Here is a 16,943-nt window from a genome sequence, read left to right as displayed (position 1 = left end):
ATGTGATAGGAGTTAGTGGAGTATTTTTTTAATTGAATGAGAGAGTGTGTGGGGACAAAAAAAAATTAATGGGAAGAGAGAGACAATATAATAATTGTGGGGTTATTCCTAATTTAGAAGTGTAACATCTAATATAGGACGAAAAAAGAAAGTGTAACAACTAATTTGGGACGGAGAGAGTACTAAAACGGATATCAGGAGTGACACGTGTCACTTTGTAATGCAAAATTTACAGCCCACGATCCGAGTCATCCTACTTTCAATGTGTGAACAAGTCCCGTCGCATGATTCTCCAAACCCACGCAACCCACCTCACTGACCATCTCTAGTTCTCTACTAGTCATGTACTAACTACCTGAGTCGTAGGCTAATAGAATTATTAACACTAAATCTTTCATCAACCATAAACCCAACGCAAGTTGGGGCATGATGACGTGCACTCTATCTTCTCCCCTTCTTCCATACATGAAGCTCACCAAATACACAACACTTTGCTTCATTTTTTTCCTCTCAAAACACAAACCCTAAAACCCTTAAAAAAACCCAAAATGATTCTGCAATCCACACTTTCACCCTCAACACCCCACTCTCTCTCCTCAAATTTATCATCATGTTCCCTCTATTTCCCATCTGGGTCTCGCCCCTTCATATCTTTCCCAAGTGTTAAACCCCTGAACCATTCAATTAAGTGCTCTGTTCCTCAAGTTTATAGCCATGATACTCTGGACTATGAGAAAAGACCAATGCTAAAATGGAACATTGCATATAAGAGGATTTCTTTGATGAAAAACCCAGAATTGGGGGTTGCTTCTGTGTTGAATCAGTGTGAGAATGAAGGCAAGAGGTTTACTAAATGGGAACTTTGTAGGATTGTCAGAGAACTCAGGAAGTATAAGCGATTCCAGCTTGCTCTTGAGGTAATTTTTTTTGGTTTAATTAGATTATATTATGTGTGATGAATTTTGTTTGCTTATTTGTGATAATTGATGAATTATGATACAGGAAATGGTTGCTGAAATTTACAATATATGTTATGACTTATGAGCATGTTGTTGGAGGAATTTCTCTGAAGTAAGAAGGATTATCCAAAATTGACAATTAGTTATAGATTATGATATGCCTTGTTTGTTGATAGGTGAGACTTGGCCGATGAACAACTAACGTTGCCTAATTAGGCACTTTATCCCTTTGTTGATTTGGTGTGAATGCAAACTAGCTTAGTTGGTAAAACATTTGTTGATAGGAACTTTATCCCCATTCCACCATTCGTGTGGACGCGAACTTCATTACCGTTTGTGGCTCTCTTTACTAACAACCACGCTTTATTTGGGTTCTTTATAGTTCAAAGATATAAGTAGCTCTCTATGTTGCTAAGTTCAGTTGTTTGATTAACTAAAAAGTTTTGAACTTGTCCGGGAAACACAAGTATTGGGATTTTCTCGTAGCCTTTCAGTGGGTTGACAACACCATCAAAGTATCATAATGTGAAACTTTTTTCTTTAAATACTGTTAACTGGTGTGCTGATATATCTTTAGTGTTGGCTTTCCTTATTGTTACTCGTAAAAACCTTACAGCAAGCACACATTTTTATTCTCTCCCCTTCCCTTAGAGGACAGGAGGAGAGCGAGGAATGTTTATCCAAGGAAATTTACGTGAGAATGTGGAATTTGAATAATCAAAGGCCTGCCTAAGAGGAAGGGGTTTTTGGGAGATTCTTCCTACTCTTGGAGCAAGCTCTTTTGATCTGCACTACTTAAGGAGTGGGAAAAGTCGAAAACTGTGTTTATAGCTCTGAAATCTATGTGAATCCATTTCCTACAGTATGGCCCAATTTTCCTATGCTATTGCTGGTCAATTGTCGCACACCATGTAGGCATAGCTGTTATTACTTGTTCTGTTCATGCTCTTTCAGCATGTAATTACTGAAAATTTAAAAATAGTAAGGGTTTTTTTTCAAATGTTTAGAAACTTTGCAGGCTAACTTTAACTGTATGAACTTTTGGTATGTAGGTCTATGAATGGATGAGTAACAGAATAGAGAGGTTCAGAATAACCAGCAGTGACACAGCTATCCAACTAGACCTAATTGCCAAAGTTCATGGAGTTTCAAGTGCAGAAGATTATTTTGGGAGGTTACCCGATACACTAAAGGACAATCGAATATTTGGGGCTCTTCTGAATGCCTATGCAGGGGTGAAAGAAAAAGCAAAAGCAGAGTCCTTGATGGAGCGAATGAGAAATAAAGGTTACCTTAATCACCCACTTCCTTATAATGTGATGATGACTCTTTACATGAAACTCACCGAATACGACCAAGTTGAGAAGCTGGTTTCTGAAATGAAGCAGAAAAGAATCCCACTTGATTTATACTCCTACAATATTTGGCTGTCTGCACGAGGCTCCGGTTCTGCTGAAAATATGGAGCAAGTTTTTGAAGAAATGAAGTTGGAACCAACAATTGTTCCTAATTGGACTAGTTTCAGCACTGTAGCTTCTGTTTATATCAAGTTAGGGATGCTTGAAAAAGCAGAAGAGTGCCTTAAAGACCTTGAGATGAGAATCACCGGACGGGACAAGATGCCATATCATTATCTTATAAGTCTTTATGGTAGTTTGGGAAACAAAGAAGAGGTTTACCGTGTTTGGAACACATATAAAACGACTTTTCCGAATGTTCCAAACTGGGGATATCATTCTGTGATCTCATCACTTATCAGGTTGGGTGACATTGAGGGGGCTGAGAAAATTTTCGAAGAATGGCTTCCAATAAAGGTTTCCTATGACCCTAAAGTTGCGAATCTTCTTATGGGGTGGTATGTTCGGGAAGAACCTTTTGAGAAAGCCAAGAGTTTCTTTGATAGCATGATTAAAGGAGGAGGGAAGCCAAATTCAGGCTCGTGGGAGATTCTTGGAGAAGGTCATATGAAAGAGGGGAGGATTTCTGAAGCATTATCTTGCTTCAGGGAAGCTGTATTAGCTGAATCTCCAAAATTTTGGAAGCCCAAACCTATTAATGTATCTGCCTTTTTAGAGCTCTGCGAAAAAGAAGGCGATCACACCAACAAGGAGGACTTTGTTGTGTTGTTGAGGCAACTCGGTTGCTTCCGAGACGAGTTTTACAGGTCGCTTCTAGCGGAACATGGTGGCATGGAACTTGGCGAGGGTGAAGAAGGACAGCTAAATAACCAAAATGAAGACACACAGGGTGGGGAATCTGAATTGCTGTTTTCAAATGCGGAGTGATTAGTCCGTAATTCTATGGCAAAAGTATGTGGTGCATGATGTGAATTGTAGTGGGAGTAACGCGATTTCAGCAGCTTCTACACGGGTAAGATGAACTGCACCATGAATCAATTACCTCTCAGGACCTCCATTTTGTCAGGGGGAATGCCGTTTGAATGTGTATCAAAATGGTGGAATTGTGAGCTTTCTAAAATGAGTTGTGTGCAACATAGCATGATGGATGATTGTGTAGTTTACTAGCTAGCCTTGTATATGAATGAGCTCTTTCTTTGGTGGAGATATTCGACATAAAAAGTACTGATACATTAGACTCCCAAGATGAAGGATTAGTTAAAAGTTGATCTTAACAATTTTGGCAATTTAGTAGATGTAATTCTTTTGTCAATGATTTATGTTTTGGATTATAATGAATATAAAGGGAAATGGCGCTTTGATCCACTCTAGTGTGTTTCTTTAACCCTCACCCTCACCCTCACCCTCACCATGCTTTCTTGTTCAGTAGTTTCCGTTTCTCATTACCCCCAACTTCACTTTTTCAATTTTGCATGTTTACCCTTGACATAACTTTTTACTTTTCTTGCTTCACGTTTCATAGACGGTTTTTTGACGATTCATGTTGGTCGATCCCAAATCATTTAGAGACTAAAGCTTTATTTTGTTGTTGTACATACAAAGCTTGAATGTACGCTGCCTTAATGGCCCTAGAAGTAGTTTGATCAATTTCTATATTATGTAGAACTCCGTGTTAACCACAGTTAAAAAAAGAAAAAAAAGATTTTCAAGCACATACAAAGCTTTTTAAAAAGGAATTGATGAGTCTCTTTAATTTTTGTGCTTTTCATTTTGCTAGAAGATCATGTAAGTATGTAACAGAGTTGCTCATGCCATAGGCCAAAACCTAAAACCTCTCTTACTTTTGTAGAGGCATTGGTTAGTGTCTTTCAGATATTATATTCTGGTAAAACGTTAATTGATTAATAAAGCTACAACATTTTCTCATCAAAAAAGGAATCCTTGCGTATCAACATAAAAGTTTAACCCTTGAGGTATCTTAATTTGGTTATACATATGTTTGTAATTGACATATCGTATTATTACATTCATCTTTATTTTGGAAGAAATAAGAGTCATTTAATTATAACCTATTTTCAGTGACACCTTATTACCAGCCTAACAAAAGTAACGAAATAATTACCTCGTGATTAACCCTAATTTTACCAATACTGTAAATTGTCTAATAATTCAATCCGGCGATACAAGTAGTAGAGTATTAGCTATGTCGTTTAGTATTCAACCATGAAAGCTATCTGAAAGAAGTCTCCTAACGCTAAATTGTAAAGAAATTCGATCTAAAATGTGAATTTAGAATGAAATTGTGAAAGAACATATCGCCATTTTTAATAGGTCGTCAAACCTTATGGCATTGGCGTTCATATTTCAAATACTCTATATGAGTATGACCCATATTTATATACACTCTTTAACGTGAAATAAAGATCAAAAAAACATCTCTTTGTCAAAACAAAAAAGACAACGAAAAGTTGTTAAAAATTGGATGAACCTGTCACGGTCCGAGTGTTTTGACACCGGATCGTGCGGCGCGCTCTTGTTTGTGGGGCGGCAAGGGTGCAAGCCTTGTGCGGAAAGTGAATCTCAAGGCTCGGGGCACGTGCGGGTGTTTGCTTTTGCTTTAGAATGGGTACTCTTGCCTATGAGAGAACAAGGAAAAAAAGTTGGAATTGAGATAGGAAAAATAGGTTGGTGTGATGGAGAGTGCGAGTAATTTAAACTTGAAAAGAAAACATGACTTTTCTCTGGGCATCCTCAAAAGGATAGTAGAAGTTAAATTTAGGACCATATTTCGAACACAAAAGTAATCCAATGAGGAAGAACAACCACTCCCCCTCCCCTCAACAAAAACGAAGGAATAGGGCTAAGTCTCATCTATCTGTTTGCCTCAGTTGTTCAAAATTTGTACAACAGTTTAGTTTAATACAAGGATCACTTCTAAAATCTAGGCGTATCTGCAACACTGAATATAATTTACTCGGGTAATCCCAATATAACACCAAATATCGGAAACAAGATATAGGGAAGGATAACAAACTACACAGGTTACCTAGCATTAATGTAATATTCTATGCACAATGTGTAGTTATTTCTTCCCTATATCTTAAGAGCCCAAAGGAATTACCCATTACCACACCAACACGATGCAAGTAAACAAGGATCGAGTAATCCAGAGCATGCATTATCATGCAGCCACAGATAAAATACTCATTAGCCCTTCCCGAGTTGTGCAAGGTATTCCTTGTCAGCATTTGCAAGTCGATTCTGGAACTGAGACCACTCTTTCTTGCATCTCTCACGGACCTGATAGTAACATCAAACATGAATAGAAGACAAAATGGAGAAGATATCAGTTCTCAACTTCTATGGAAAAAGAAATTTACTATTTTAACATTATACAACGGTAAAAAGGTCCGTCAACTACATTCCACATGCTAGCAAACATGACTCCATGATCAATGTGAGTTAAAGTAAACAGCAGATAATAAATGTTCACAGCAAAGTAATAGAGTACAAGTCCCTACCCCTTGCCATGGAGCCTTGCCATTCTCAGACTGACCCTGAAAATGGATAGATGCACCAGTCAATATAAAATTACATAATTTATACTTCAAATGATATAAAAGGGGATACAGAGAAAAGCTGCAGAATAGCATATTTGGATTGATAATAAACACAAGACTTTGAGAAAATCAGATCACACTGTGGAAATGGAGATATCGTTATAAACTAAATTGTGCAGCACTGTCTTCCAAATATCTTATAGTACACGAGAGGGTTCTTTTTTCTACTTAGAGGATAAAGCATTGCTTTACTGTTGGGAGATTTACATCAGCTAATCTCAAATAGAAATCTAAGAAGGTGAGATAAGCAGCTTTCTTGAGATCAATTATTTGCAAGGATATCAGCTTTCTTGTATCATAGCACCTCCAAGAATGCTGAAAATCCACTTGATAAAACCAATTTTCTATCAAGTAGAAGTCTCACTAGATACAGAAAGACCAATGACAATCTGGTATTGACCAAATAGAAAAGGTCAAAGGAGGTAGTGAAGTCCAGAAAGAATGTCAGTGGAGAGGAGTTGCTGTAGAAAACCAAGATTAAGATAATACTTCAGTTTCGGGCCTTTGACTAACAGGAATTCAAAATCTTCCTTTATGATATCAGAGGAAATTGCAGCAGTCTCTCAGACAACGCTTGGAGCTAAGGACTTTACATTCTCCGATTTCTGTGAGAGTTATTAGGTTTAATTTCTTTCATCTTTTGCTTACAACAAAATTCTGTTCGGCTCTTTGGCATCCCTAACTTAAAGAAAAACAAAAGACCAGCTGATAATAATTCAATGATTTTGAACTTTTTTCTCTCATTTCTCACGGACAAGATAATTTCCATATACATACACAAGTTTCTAAAGTCCAAGAAATTATCTTGAACCATCTGCTAGAGAAATAAAAGACGCCCTACCTCTACTAACAAAACATTATTGCAACAATATTACATATCATTAGCTTTCATGCAAAGAGCATAGATATACATAATTTTATCTACTGAAGCTCCCAATCAAGGGATATAACGATATTGATATTCTAAGATAATGACTTGATTCCTTTACAATCAGAATCAGGTTTTAAATATTTTCAGTAGGAGCCACCATACATCCCAAGTGATCCCCAAATACTGAAACCACCTTGCTTCTAGGTCCTTTACCCCTAGAAATAAGAAATCCTAAATTTCCCTCTCACTTGATTGTGTATGTGGGTAGCATTTTAGAGTACAGACATGCTATGCGCAGCGTAGCACCTCTACCACATTACGATCTTATTTTTGAGCTGGGTGCGGTGGGGGGTTCATGAAGTGACATTCATGTCTATTCAGTTTCATCTCAAACGATAAAAAAAATATCCACAAGAAATGCTATATAGAATATATTCTTACCTGATTCCCAAGAGAAGGAATTACTTGATGAACTATCCATTGCTGATCTACAACACCAATTTTCTCATGTGCAGGCTGAAAAAGAAATGTCAAGAACAGTTAAGTCATAGCCAGTCAACAAATAATTAAGCACTTATAAAATAATAATCAAACCACTCAGCAATTTTCTGAAGGATGGAAAAAGTGAGAACATTATAAGATAATAATCAGAGACAAGGTCATCAAAAGAGCTCAAACTTGAAGAAGCCTTGCAAGAAACAGAAATACAAATTTAAAAAAAAAACATGATAAACAAGAATGGCAGTATTTTTAATTTTTAATTTAGCAAAGGAAACCTGCAAGAAACCAAAAACGAAATGACGGTTGGAAACGAAAAACTTACTTCAACACATCTTCTCAGGGCAAAATCCAGTCCCCACCCATGAACCAAATCATTCTGCAAGCATGATAAAATGACAATCAGTTAGGAATCCAAGAACATCCAATACCGAACTTCAACTGTTACTATTGAACAAACACTTTGTTTCTTTGCATAAATATACATGTAAAATTTGCAAATCAAAACCATAAATAACAGATTACATTTTAAAAAAAAATCATACTGCGTAATACGTAAGCAAATACCTGAATCATATGCCACACACAGCGCCAAGCATCCCGAGAAAAAACAGGGGCCATAATTTCAACAAACCTGCAGTAACCCCAGAGCATAGTTTCAGTTCAGTGGGTATAGGAAAAATGTGGGCGAGTGGGTTGCTTATGCATTTAATCTTCACGAAATTCAATAATCGACTTTGGGTAGTTTCTTATCTAGGCATTCTTCTCATTATTGAATTATTCATACAGTAATCAAATTTTAGAGATCCTCAACTTTCCCTATCATGAAAAGAACTAAATTTGATCAACAAACAGAGATTCGTTTGCTTTAAAATTGATTCTTGCGCTGAATACCGAAGTATTTGCATGTTAACATAAGCAGCGCCAACACAGATTTTTGCTCCAGATTATGTGACTATTCATTGAATCAAGCTATTAAGGACCTAAAAAAGAATGCACAAAATGAACCAAGGGGTTCTTTTTATTCCCTTTTCCACTACATTCTTTCGTTGGTCATGCATATGCCATGTATGCACGAGGAAAAATGGAAGGAGAACATACGCAGCACAAGGAGGTAAGTGTGGGTTGGAGCACCAGCCTGGTTTCTCCTCTGTATCCCTAGTCCACAAACAAATTATTTAGTCCCAATAAGTAAAAAAAGGACAACGGATGTACCTTAGAAGGACGAAATAGGAATTGACTACATTATTTAAAATAGAAGGCATACTTGTGTACTTCTCTATCCCCTCTCCTCTTAGTCATCTCCCATGTCAAACCATTATTAGGCTCAAGACCAGGTTGAGAAATCTCCAGGCCATACTTCTTCACCAGTTGAATATACCTAAAAAATATTTGAACAAGTAAAAGATGTTTTAGAAATAATAGTATAAAACCTTAATATGGATCAAACCATTTGAACATTTTCAACTTACTTCTCTGCATTGAAATGTTCGACACCAAGATCTTCATCCCAGATAAAGATATAGTCATAAGCAGCAACGACATCAGGGTGGAGAAATCTTTTCGCATACCACCTGCAGATTATTAAGTCAGGGACAGAACTGGATGACCATATCAAAGATAAAGCAGTTTGATAAGTTGTACGTCTAAATCTTGTACTAGACTACTAGCATATTTGTTGCACCTAATGCTACCAGATATTGTCAAGAAACGTTGCAAAAAGGAAAAAGGCAACAATTGCTTGTCATTTGAAAACAAACTTGAAGGATTAGATGGAAATGAATCGTTGAACCCCCCAAGTATTTACAAAATTATAGGGTTCACATGTCACGAGCTCTAGAAATGGTTCCTTAACAAAAAAAAAAAACATTTTTTTTTAATATAGTCAACAAACTAAGATCAAGCAAAACTGCAAGAGAATTTCAAAAGGATCACAAAACCTGGCAGAGTAAAACAGAAAAAAATTATGTTACCGGGCGTACACTAAAGGCATCAGAACTCAGGACTATAAGTTATTTGAACCATGCATAATTCTAAAAAATATCAGCTTTCAGCATTTTTCCAAATAGATTTGTGAGAAATTTCAGATTGACTGAGAGGATAAGAGATGGAAATTTGTGTTCATGGATAAATGACAACACTAGTTAAACATACCACCACTCCTCCAATTTGTGTTATCTGACCAACATTGGCTATTTCTAAAGAGCTAAGCTATAAGCTATGCATAATGCTGGAAGATTTGTGCGAAGGATTCAAACCATTTTGTTTGCTTCGGAGCACTGACATGGATAGCTCGTTTGGACCATTCAAACTGATCCCATTCAGTAACCCGGCCATCATAATGGAAAAGCAAAATTTGGAAATCGTCAGAGAACTGCAACACAATGTCAAACTCATATCATGTCCTTGAATATAATTTGAGACTTTCAATGGCATTCTAGCATAAACTAACATTTCAATACCTTCTTCACAGCTGCATTGATGTTGTCCCTCTGAGCAAGTCCAACAGTGAAAGTTACCAAGTACTTTGGCTTCTTTTTCAAATCCTGCAAGAGAAAGTGAGAAGGTAATGAAAAATGAGGAGATTTTTAGGAGAAGGCAGGAGAAGGACAGAATAGTTTCAATGTACTCTTTATCAAGCGATCAACTACACCCCTCGTCCCTAAAAGATTGCCCCATATACTATAAATGGATGTCCCTATTTGTTTGCCCCATACCTTATTTGGTTTGTGGTCTTCACATATCTCTCCTCACAGGCTCACACTATTATTTAATCTAGGTAAAAGACAAATCTACCTCCCCAGTTGATTTTGAGTTTGCCCAACTCTTAAAAAAGTAATAAAAGCATTTGGGTAATCTTTTAGAGACGGAGGGAGTATCATAGTATGGCATCACCTTCAAAGGGGGAGGGGGTTATCAAATTCAGACGTAACAACAATTCCTGAAGCATAAGTTTGCTTGCTATTAGTTGTAGATTTTCAGGAAAAAAAGTAAAAACAAAAAAAATCGAAGTCTAATGATTAGGGGAAAAAGTGTACATAAAAGTTGAAATACATTATAAAAATGCAAGAACTTCAATTTCCAGATTATGCTTTAATTTCTAACAAGACTAGGCCATTCAACACAAACATATGATAGAAAATGTGTAATTCAATTATTATCATTCGGATAACAAAAAAGTAGTACTTCTTAGAGAATGTGAATGTGTTAGGAATTTAGTAATTACTGTCCCTTTCAAATGAGCCAAAGAGCTATGTATTTTATGTTTTTATAATTATAAATGACTAAATCAAAATAGTGCATTCAACTATCTGTCACTTCTTAAATACTGGAGGCAGTGGACGGTTGTTACATCTTTGATCAAGGGCAACTCAAAACAGCCTCTTTGCTAGTAGAAGGGCACGACTACATGCAAAAGTCCCCAACCTCTCAGAGGAGCTAGACGTTTAGAGCCACCAGGAGTCTGGACATTGCTAATGTTGCATTTGACTATCTAAAACAAAGAGTATCAACCTTTACTGCTCTCTCCGTTCCACAATAAGTGCAACACTTTCCTTATTAGACCGTTCAAGAATAAGTGCAACACTTGTCGTTTTTTAAAATTATATTTAACTCCTCTCTCTTTCCACTTACCTCACTTCCTATTCTTTTATTATTTCTCCTTCCTCCTACCTACCCCACTACCTTCTGTATTAATTTCCCTACTCTCTACGTGTAAATAAAACAATACTCCACCTACCTTTGTTCATTATATCAAGTACCCACTTGTTGAATTAGACAAATCAAAACAAATAAGTGCATTAAACTTCTCTTAAAACAAAGTGTTGCACTTAATGTGGGACAGAGGGAGTAAATGTTATTTATTTTCGAAATGCTTATAGTGGTAGAAATGATTGCAGTGGTTTCGGTATACCAGAGGAACCAGACTGGCAAACGGAGATCATGATATGAATTATTAAAACAAAATAAGGTAGGCAAGGATGGTCTGATTGTCTGAATTCTGAAGGAAGGAGAAAAAAGTACAAGAAAGTATTGGAACTCCCTTATCATACCATCGAATATGGTGGAAGAGAAAGATTCACATGATGACATGAGCAAATCACGAGGATGGCATCTTAATTCATATTAGCCAGTCCTTTCCTTTTGGGATGTGCTTCTCGTGTCTCAGAAGTTTATGTCAGTAGTGTGTAGCTTACGATAAGATTTTCTAAATTGAGGTGCTACTGTAGAAGTTTAATAATAACTGTTTACAAATAAAGTATTAACAGAAATGGAAGAACTCAGTAGGGTGTAATTTTTACTTATGCATTGCAGTTTCAAAGAGGTTAATTCCATTAATAACAAGTTTTTGGATAACCAGAGAGTAGAAATTACAAAAATAAATCAGACAACTTTTTTGCCAAGGAAAAGAGAATATATGACTAATTGATTGTTTTATATCACACAGTAATAGCAACAAGGTGTTTTCATATTGTTTGTACGAAAAGCATACATCACTGTCTTCAAATTTTAGTATAATGCTGCTTTGCATGCTTGATTTCCCCTCTTCTTTTCAGCGATTTTTGAATAAACTGATTGTTTTACACTTCGCTTGGTATAACATTAGTAAAGGAAGGGAAGGGAAGAGCAGGGAAAGAAAACTTAATTTATTTTCCGTTGTTTGGTTTGATGGAAGAAAGTGAGGGGAAAAGAAAGGAAACTTAGTTGACAGCTTTTAATTTTCTCTTTCCTTCCATATTCCCCCACTTTTGAGAGGAAAGTGAACTGAAAATTTATTAAAGATGCTTTCGTTCCATTTTCCTTCCTTTCCTATCCAATCCCATATGATTTTTGGAACCAAACATGGGAAACCATATTTTCTTTTCTCTTACTTTCTCTTCTTTTTCTTCCAATTCTTTTCTACCAAACAAAGCGCATAAGTAACAAGAATCGGAAAAGAGTTGGTTTAAAAAAAAGAATCACAATAAAGTTTTTTTTTTGATAAAAGGTAAGCTTGTATATTAATAAGCGCAAAAACGTAAGCGGAAGTTTATAACATGCAAACCACCCCCCCCCCCCCCCCGGTAGGGGGAAAAGGCCCTACTCGCCCTTGGAGGTGTCTCCCAAAGGAGAACTTTTTATAGTTCCGAACGGAACTACACTTCCAAGTCTGAGTTAAGCTCCACTTTCACTGTTTAGTAAAACAAAACAGACAACAAGGCAAACAATCATAAAATCATAAAATCAAAACCAAACAACCTAGAAAGTAAATTACAACTGAAGAAACCAACTACAATCATTGACATTCCACACAATAAAGTCCCTCCTATGAAAATTGCCACTACAATCAAATCAACCTTGACAAGAATATTGAAGAAGTATTACTGTATTAGGTTCTCCAGGGTGGTGACTTAATTAAAAAAAAGCAGCAACGGAACTCTACCACCCCCCATCCCCACCACCAAATCCACCTAGACGAGTCACAAGGTGCAATCCAAAACCTTCAAGTTCCTCTCCGCCCTTCCCTTACCTGACCTCCATGCCACATATAAACATAACATAATAACTTAATGGCTTGCCAACCTTTCTTCTAACCTTCTTCAACCTCCCTACTCCACAACCGGATAAGAATTCATCTTCACTTAAATTAATTATGAAAATAATGATTGAGGAGGTGTAACAAATCAAAAAGTAGAAAAGATGTTGGGCAGAAGGAAGGAAGTAGCACGGCAGGAGGGATACAAAAATCTACAGAAAGAACTTTTGGGTTCAAAGGTGAAGCTTATTTTTGGGTGAATAAGACAAAAAAGCAGAAACTTAAATTATTTTTTTATGCATATCTTTACACTGTAAATAAGAGGAAATTAATAATCTTAGTTAAATTAGTACGGATATGAATATATGATGATCAAACTTTTCATGTTTAAGAGCAACTATCCATGTTATTTTGCCACTGCCCACATCAAGACACAATCTTGTGTCACAGCAGCACCAATAATGACGATGTAGAGGGTAGCCTGAGTATAGCATAGAGAAGAGCAAATCAAACTGAAAACTAGACTCCATGATACCTCAACGAAATTTTCCTGTATTCTAATGGCGAAAATACACCAAGAATCTAGGTAATAAATTTTACTTTTTCTCTAGAAAAAAAACAAGAGGAGACTGGCGTTCAGAGCCACATCAACTAACTTTCCAACACATAACACTCAGATATTGTGATGTCAATTCAGTAATAGGTGAACTGGTGAAGCTTTCACTGCCAATCAAGAGCTCAGCTAAAAGATTGACTGAGTAAACAGCAACAAAACCTATTGTATTGAAGACAATGTAGTTATCCAATCTTATTGATAGCAAGTGAGCCAGATACAAATGAGACAGATAACTAGTTGAAAACATGTAACGCAGAGGCACAAATTATTCTAATACGATTGGTCTCACAAGCAAGTGAAATAGTAACACTGTTGCCAAAATGAAGGAAGATATCTGCTAGCTCATCAGACTTAGATGGGAGAATTCAACTTCAAAATGGATGTAAACAACCATTGATTAAAAAGGACTGTGAAACTTGAGTCTGCAATTCATCACAAAAGAATAGCTCTTGTTTGAAGATCTGAATTAACTAAGCTGAGCTTATTTCAATCAATCATAGAATTTTTGGATCTTGACTTCCTGACAAGATTAATTCTAATTGCATATTTTCCACAGCCTCTGATGAAGCAATGGGAATTTATAGGATTCTATGCAAGGTTCCCTCATTTTAGACTTGTCAAATGTTTCCTCATTAAATTCAGGGAGTATCAGTCAGATCTATGAACAGAAAACATAGTAAATAGCACTAAAATAGGTGTGACTTGAGTCAACAGAAGTATACCTCACTCGGTTCACCCCACAATCTTCGAAGAAAAAAATCACTTTCTCCCACTACAATTCCTGGAGGTAACATCTCAGCACCACGAGGATTGGTCGGCACGTATATCTGAAACAAGATACAGAAACCAGCGGGCATGTTACCAGCAAGAAGAGAAAATGGAGTACTCGTCAAGAAACAAAATAGACATGAACCACATGAGAAGCTATGGAAACTTCGTATTTTAGGAGCAGAATCAATAATAAAAAAGCTTCATAAAGATGTCAATTGTACTTTAATCTATACAAGGATGTGGATGTCCTATACCACCTACACAGTTGGCTCTCCTCTTCACCTTTTTTTTCCTTGTAATTTCTAACAGAGCACTGCTTTGAGATATAAGCAAAAAATGCAAAAAATAAATTGACACCCAAGTCCCTGCTTGTTTTGTTATCAAAGTTTTGTTCTGCTTATGAGCTGGAAAAACGTAACAATGCTTTGCTATATGTGGTGGTCGAAAAACAGAACTCTGGTCCTTAAAAAAAACCAACAGAAAATGATAAGCAGACTGTAAAATATCTTTTGGTTGATTATCAATCGAAACATCAAATATTATCCAAACAATGTCTTAAACTAACTAAGTTGAATGTAGTTGTGCAATCATGATGCATCATCGAATGGGAGAGCGAAAGGTTTATAGCCAAGCACTTCATGTATCTCATACAATGATGCAGACACCTTAGGAACTTTGAGAACTTAACAGACACCTTAGGAACCCACGTTTTAAGGCACATAACAATATTTAAACCTTATCAAATTATTTCAACTTAGGCTTCCTTCTTTTCGCATGAACTGAAGTCTGATCTCATTAGAGATTATACGAACTCATCTAAAATCATGGACCCTTATCTGAGTTCATTGGCGTTTATCTGAACTTAGTTGCACGTATTTCAGATTAAAATGAACTGCATAGCTCTTTTTCAATTTATACGAACTTATCTAAATTTATGTGAATACAGTTTCCCTCGTAAGAAACTCTGAACATATTTTCCAAGAACTTAATTTTTGAAGTGAAAGGAATAAGGCGCTAATCAATAAATTACTCAAACCCAAGATTCTTGTGATTGTTTTGATTCTTTACAAGCCAACATTCTATACAGCCTAAGCATATCAGATAATAACAAAGAAAGACAACAGGAGACCGAAAGCAAATTTCAAGGAATAAGTACTAAATTTAAATTTTAAGAAAAGAAAACTACCAACAGGTAGTAGGTAGAGTACAAGAAGCCGACGCATGGCCACATAAATGCTCAATCAAATGTCCTCTTTGTTAGACCATAGTGTATTGAGAAGAAGCCGACGCATGGCCACTTCAGATTGTTTCATTGAGAAGAATTCTAGTTCATTTAGGTTTTACCACATTGGTAGCTGCACTGATATGATTTAACACTCAACCCCATAATGCCAAACGCAATAGTCCTGCATAAGTTTTCAAATTGTGGCCTACTTTTTCAACATAGGAAGTTCGTTTAGAGCAATGCAAAATATCTAAACTACTTAAGTAGTTGCGACTGGTGTAACCCTTCAGTAAAATGTACACAAACTTCTAAGATAGCTAGCAAAAGTAAGAAAAGGAAGAACATACACGACTTGTAAAACGGAAAACAATTAATTACATACCTTAGGTACTGTTACTGATCCAAGATCTTCAAGAGACTTCGCAGAACTTTTGGAGATTCCATCAAAAGAGGAAATAAGTCTTGAAGATAATTTAATCTGTAACCCACATCATGCCACATTCAAAATTTCAAAATTACATAGGACTTGAATCAGATCAAAATGAAAGCAAATAAATTGCGAGAGTAATTTGATGATGTACCTTATCAGACATAGAAGGAAATGAAACTCCGATGAAAAACCCAAATACAATCCCTAAAATAGTAGTCATTACAAGCCTTGCACTATCATTCGATCGTTTCGAAACCACACTGCGAACAAAATTAATCGAACACGAACACTACATTGTAAACTTAGCACAAATGACTAATTAATCACTACTAAAACCATAAAATTTCCAGAAAATATGAAAAACAATCAAACCTGCGATGTGGCGACACCATCTTATTATGCATTAATCTTCACCGAATGCTAGAACTAATTATTGAGCACATTCAACCAAAATTTCTCCGTTTTTCGTTTGTTGGAGTACCAAATCGCTTGAATCGGCGATCTAGTACTCAAACTCAAGGCGATCAAACACTAAAATTCAAACAAAAACAGCGGCAAAAACCCTAAATCTTAGGAAATTGGGGAAAAGTAATCGAAGAAGAAAAGGGCAGTGCTAAGAAATTAGGTCGTGGAACTCAGATCTTGCAAAAAATTACAGAGTGCAGGGAAGAAGACAATGATTAAGTAAGGTTTTTGGGTGAATTAAAAAGGAAAAACAAAAGAAATGCTAATATGTGAGTTTTAGCATTCTCCTATGATTGGGTGTCGGCCAACCAAGATTTGCCACTTAGTAGATTTCGTAAGCACATTCCCAAGTTGTTAAGAGTTTTCCACGGAATGGACATGTTAAACCAAGGGGTACATGACTACATGTACATCACTGATCAGTGTGGTACAACATATAATGGGAACCAGAATACTATCATGCATCCTTTTATATTTTCTCTAAAACAAATCCCCCCACCCCCATTTGTAATTTATATTGCCCTTGTGGTTCATTGGAATCAAAAAAAATATTTTCTCTAAAACATGTTTGAAAAAATATAAGACCGAATGGTTTTAAAAAATACCAATTTTCTA

General features: G+C 36.2%; 2 protein-coding genes across 2 annotated transcripts; one reads left to right on the top strand and one right to left on the bottom strand.

Annotated features, from left to right (window-relative positions):
• The first annotated feature begins 416 nt into the window (after positions 1 to 416).
• On the top strand, positions 417 to 3,682 carry LOC110803925 (pentatricopeptide repeat-containing protein At1g02150). Its single transcript, XM_022009473.2, has 2 exons — positions 417 to 917; positions 2,012 to 3,682. The coding sequence occupies exons 1-2, from the start codon at positions 549 to 551 to the stop codon at positions 3,242 to 3,244; spliced, it is 1,602 nt and encodes a 533-aa protein (XP_021865165.1). The 5' UTR covers positions 417 to 548; the 3' UTR covers positions 3,245 to 3,682.
• Positions 3,683 to 5,075: 1,393 nt separating this feature from the next.
• LOC110803928 (uncharacterized) lies at positions 5,076 to 16,717 on the bottom strand. The gene is made up of 14 exons (XM_022009477.2): positions 16,236 to 16,717; positions 16,015 to 16,123; positions 15,816 to 15,911; positions 14,160 to 14,264; positions 9,769 to 9,852; positions 9,565 to 9,680; positions 8,779 to 8,880; positions 8,574 to 8,687; positions 8,408 to 8,464; positions 7,874 to 7,940; positions 7,632 to 7,685; positions 7,250 to 7,324; positions 5,839 to 5,874; positions 5,076 to 5,617 (listed from the first exon to the last, which is right to left on the bottom strand). The coding sequence occupies exons 1-14, from the start codon at positions 16,265 to 16,267 to the stop codon at positions 5,525 to 5,527; spliced, it is 1,140 nt and encodes a 379-aa protein (XP_021865169.1). The 5' UTR covers positions 16,268 to 16,717; the 3' UTR covers positions 5,076 to 5,524.
• Between the last annotated feature and the right edge of the window lie 226 nt (positions 16,718 to 16,943).

This window comes from Spinacia oleracea, chromosome 2 (genome assembly GCF_020520425.1).
Source record: "Spinacia oleracea cultivar Varoflay chromosome 2, BTI_SOV_V1, whole genome shotgun sequence".
Lineage (NCBI taxonomy): Eukaryota > Viridiplantae > Streptophyta > Magnoliopsida > Caryophyllales > Amaranthaceae > Spinacia > Spinacia oleracea.
The sequence above is the reverse complement of the archived record's forward strand: the minus strand, read 5'-3'. Positions and strand labels throughout refer to the sequence as shown.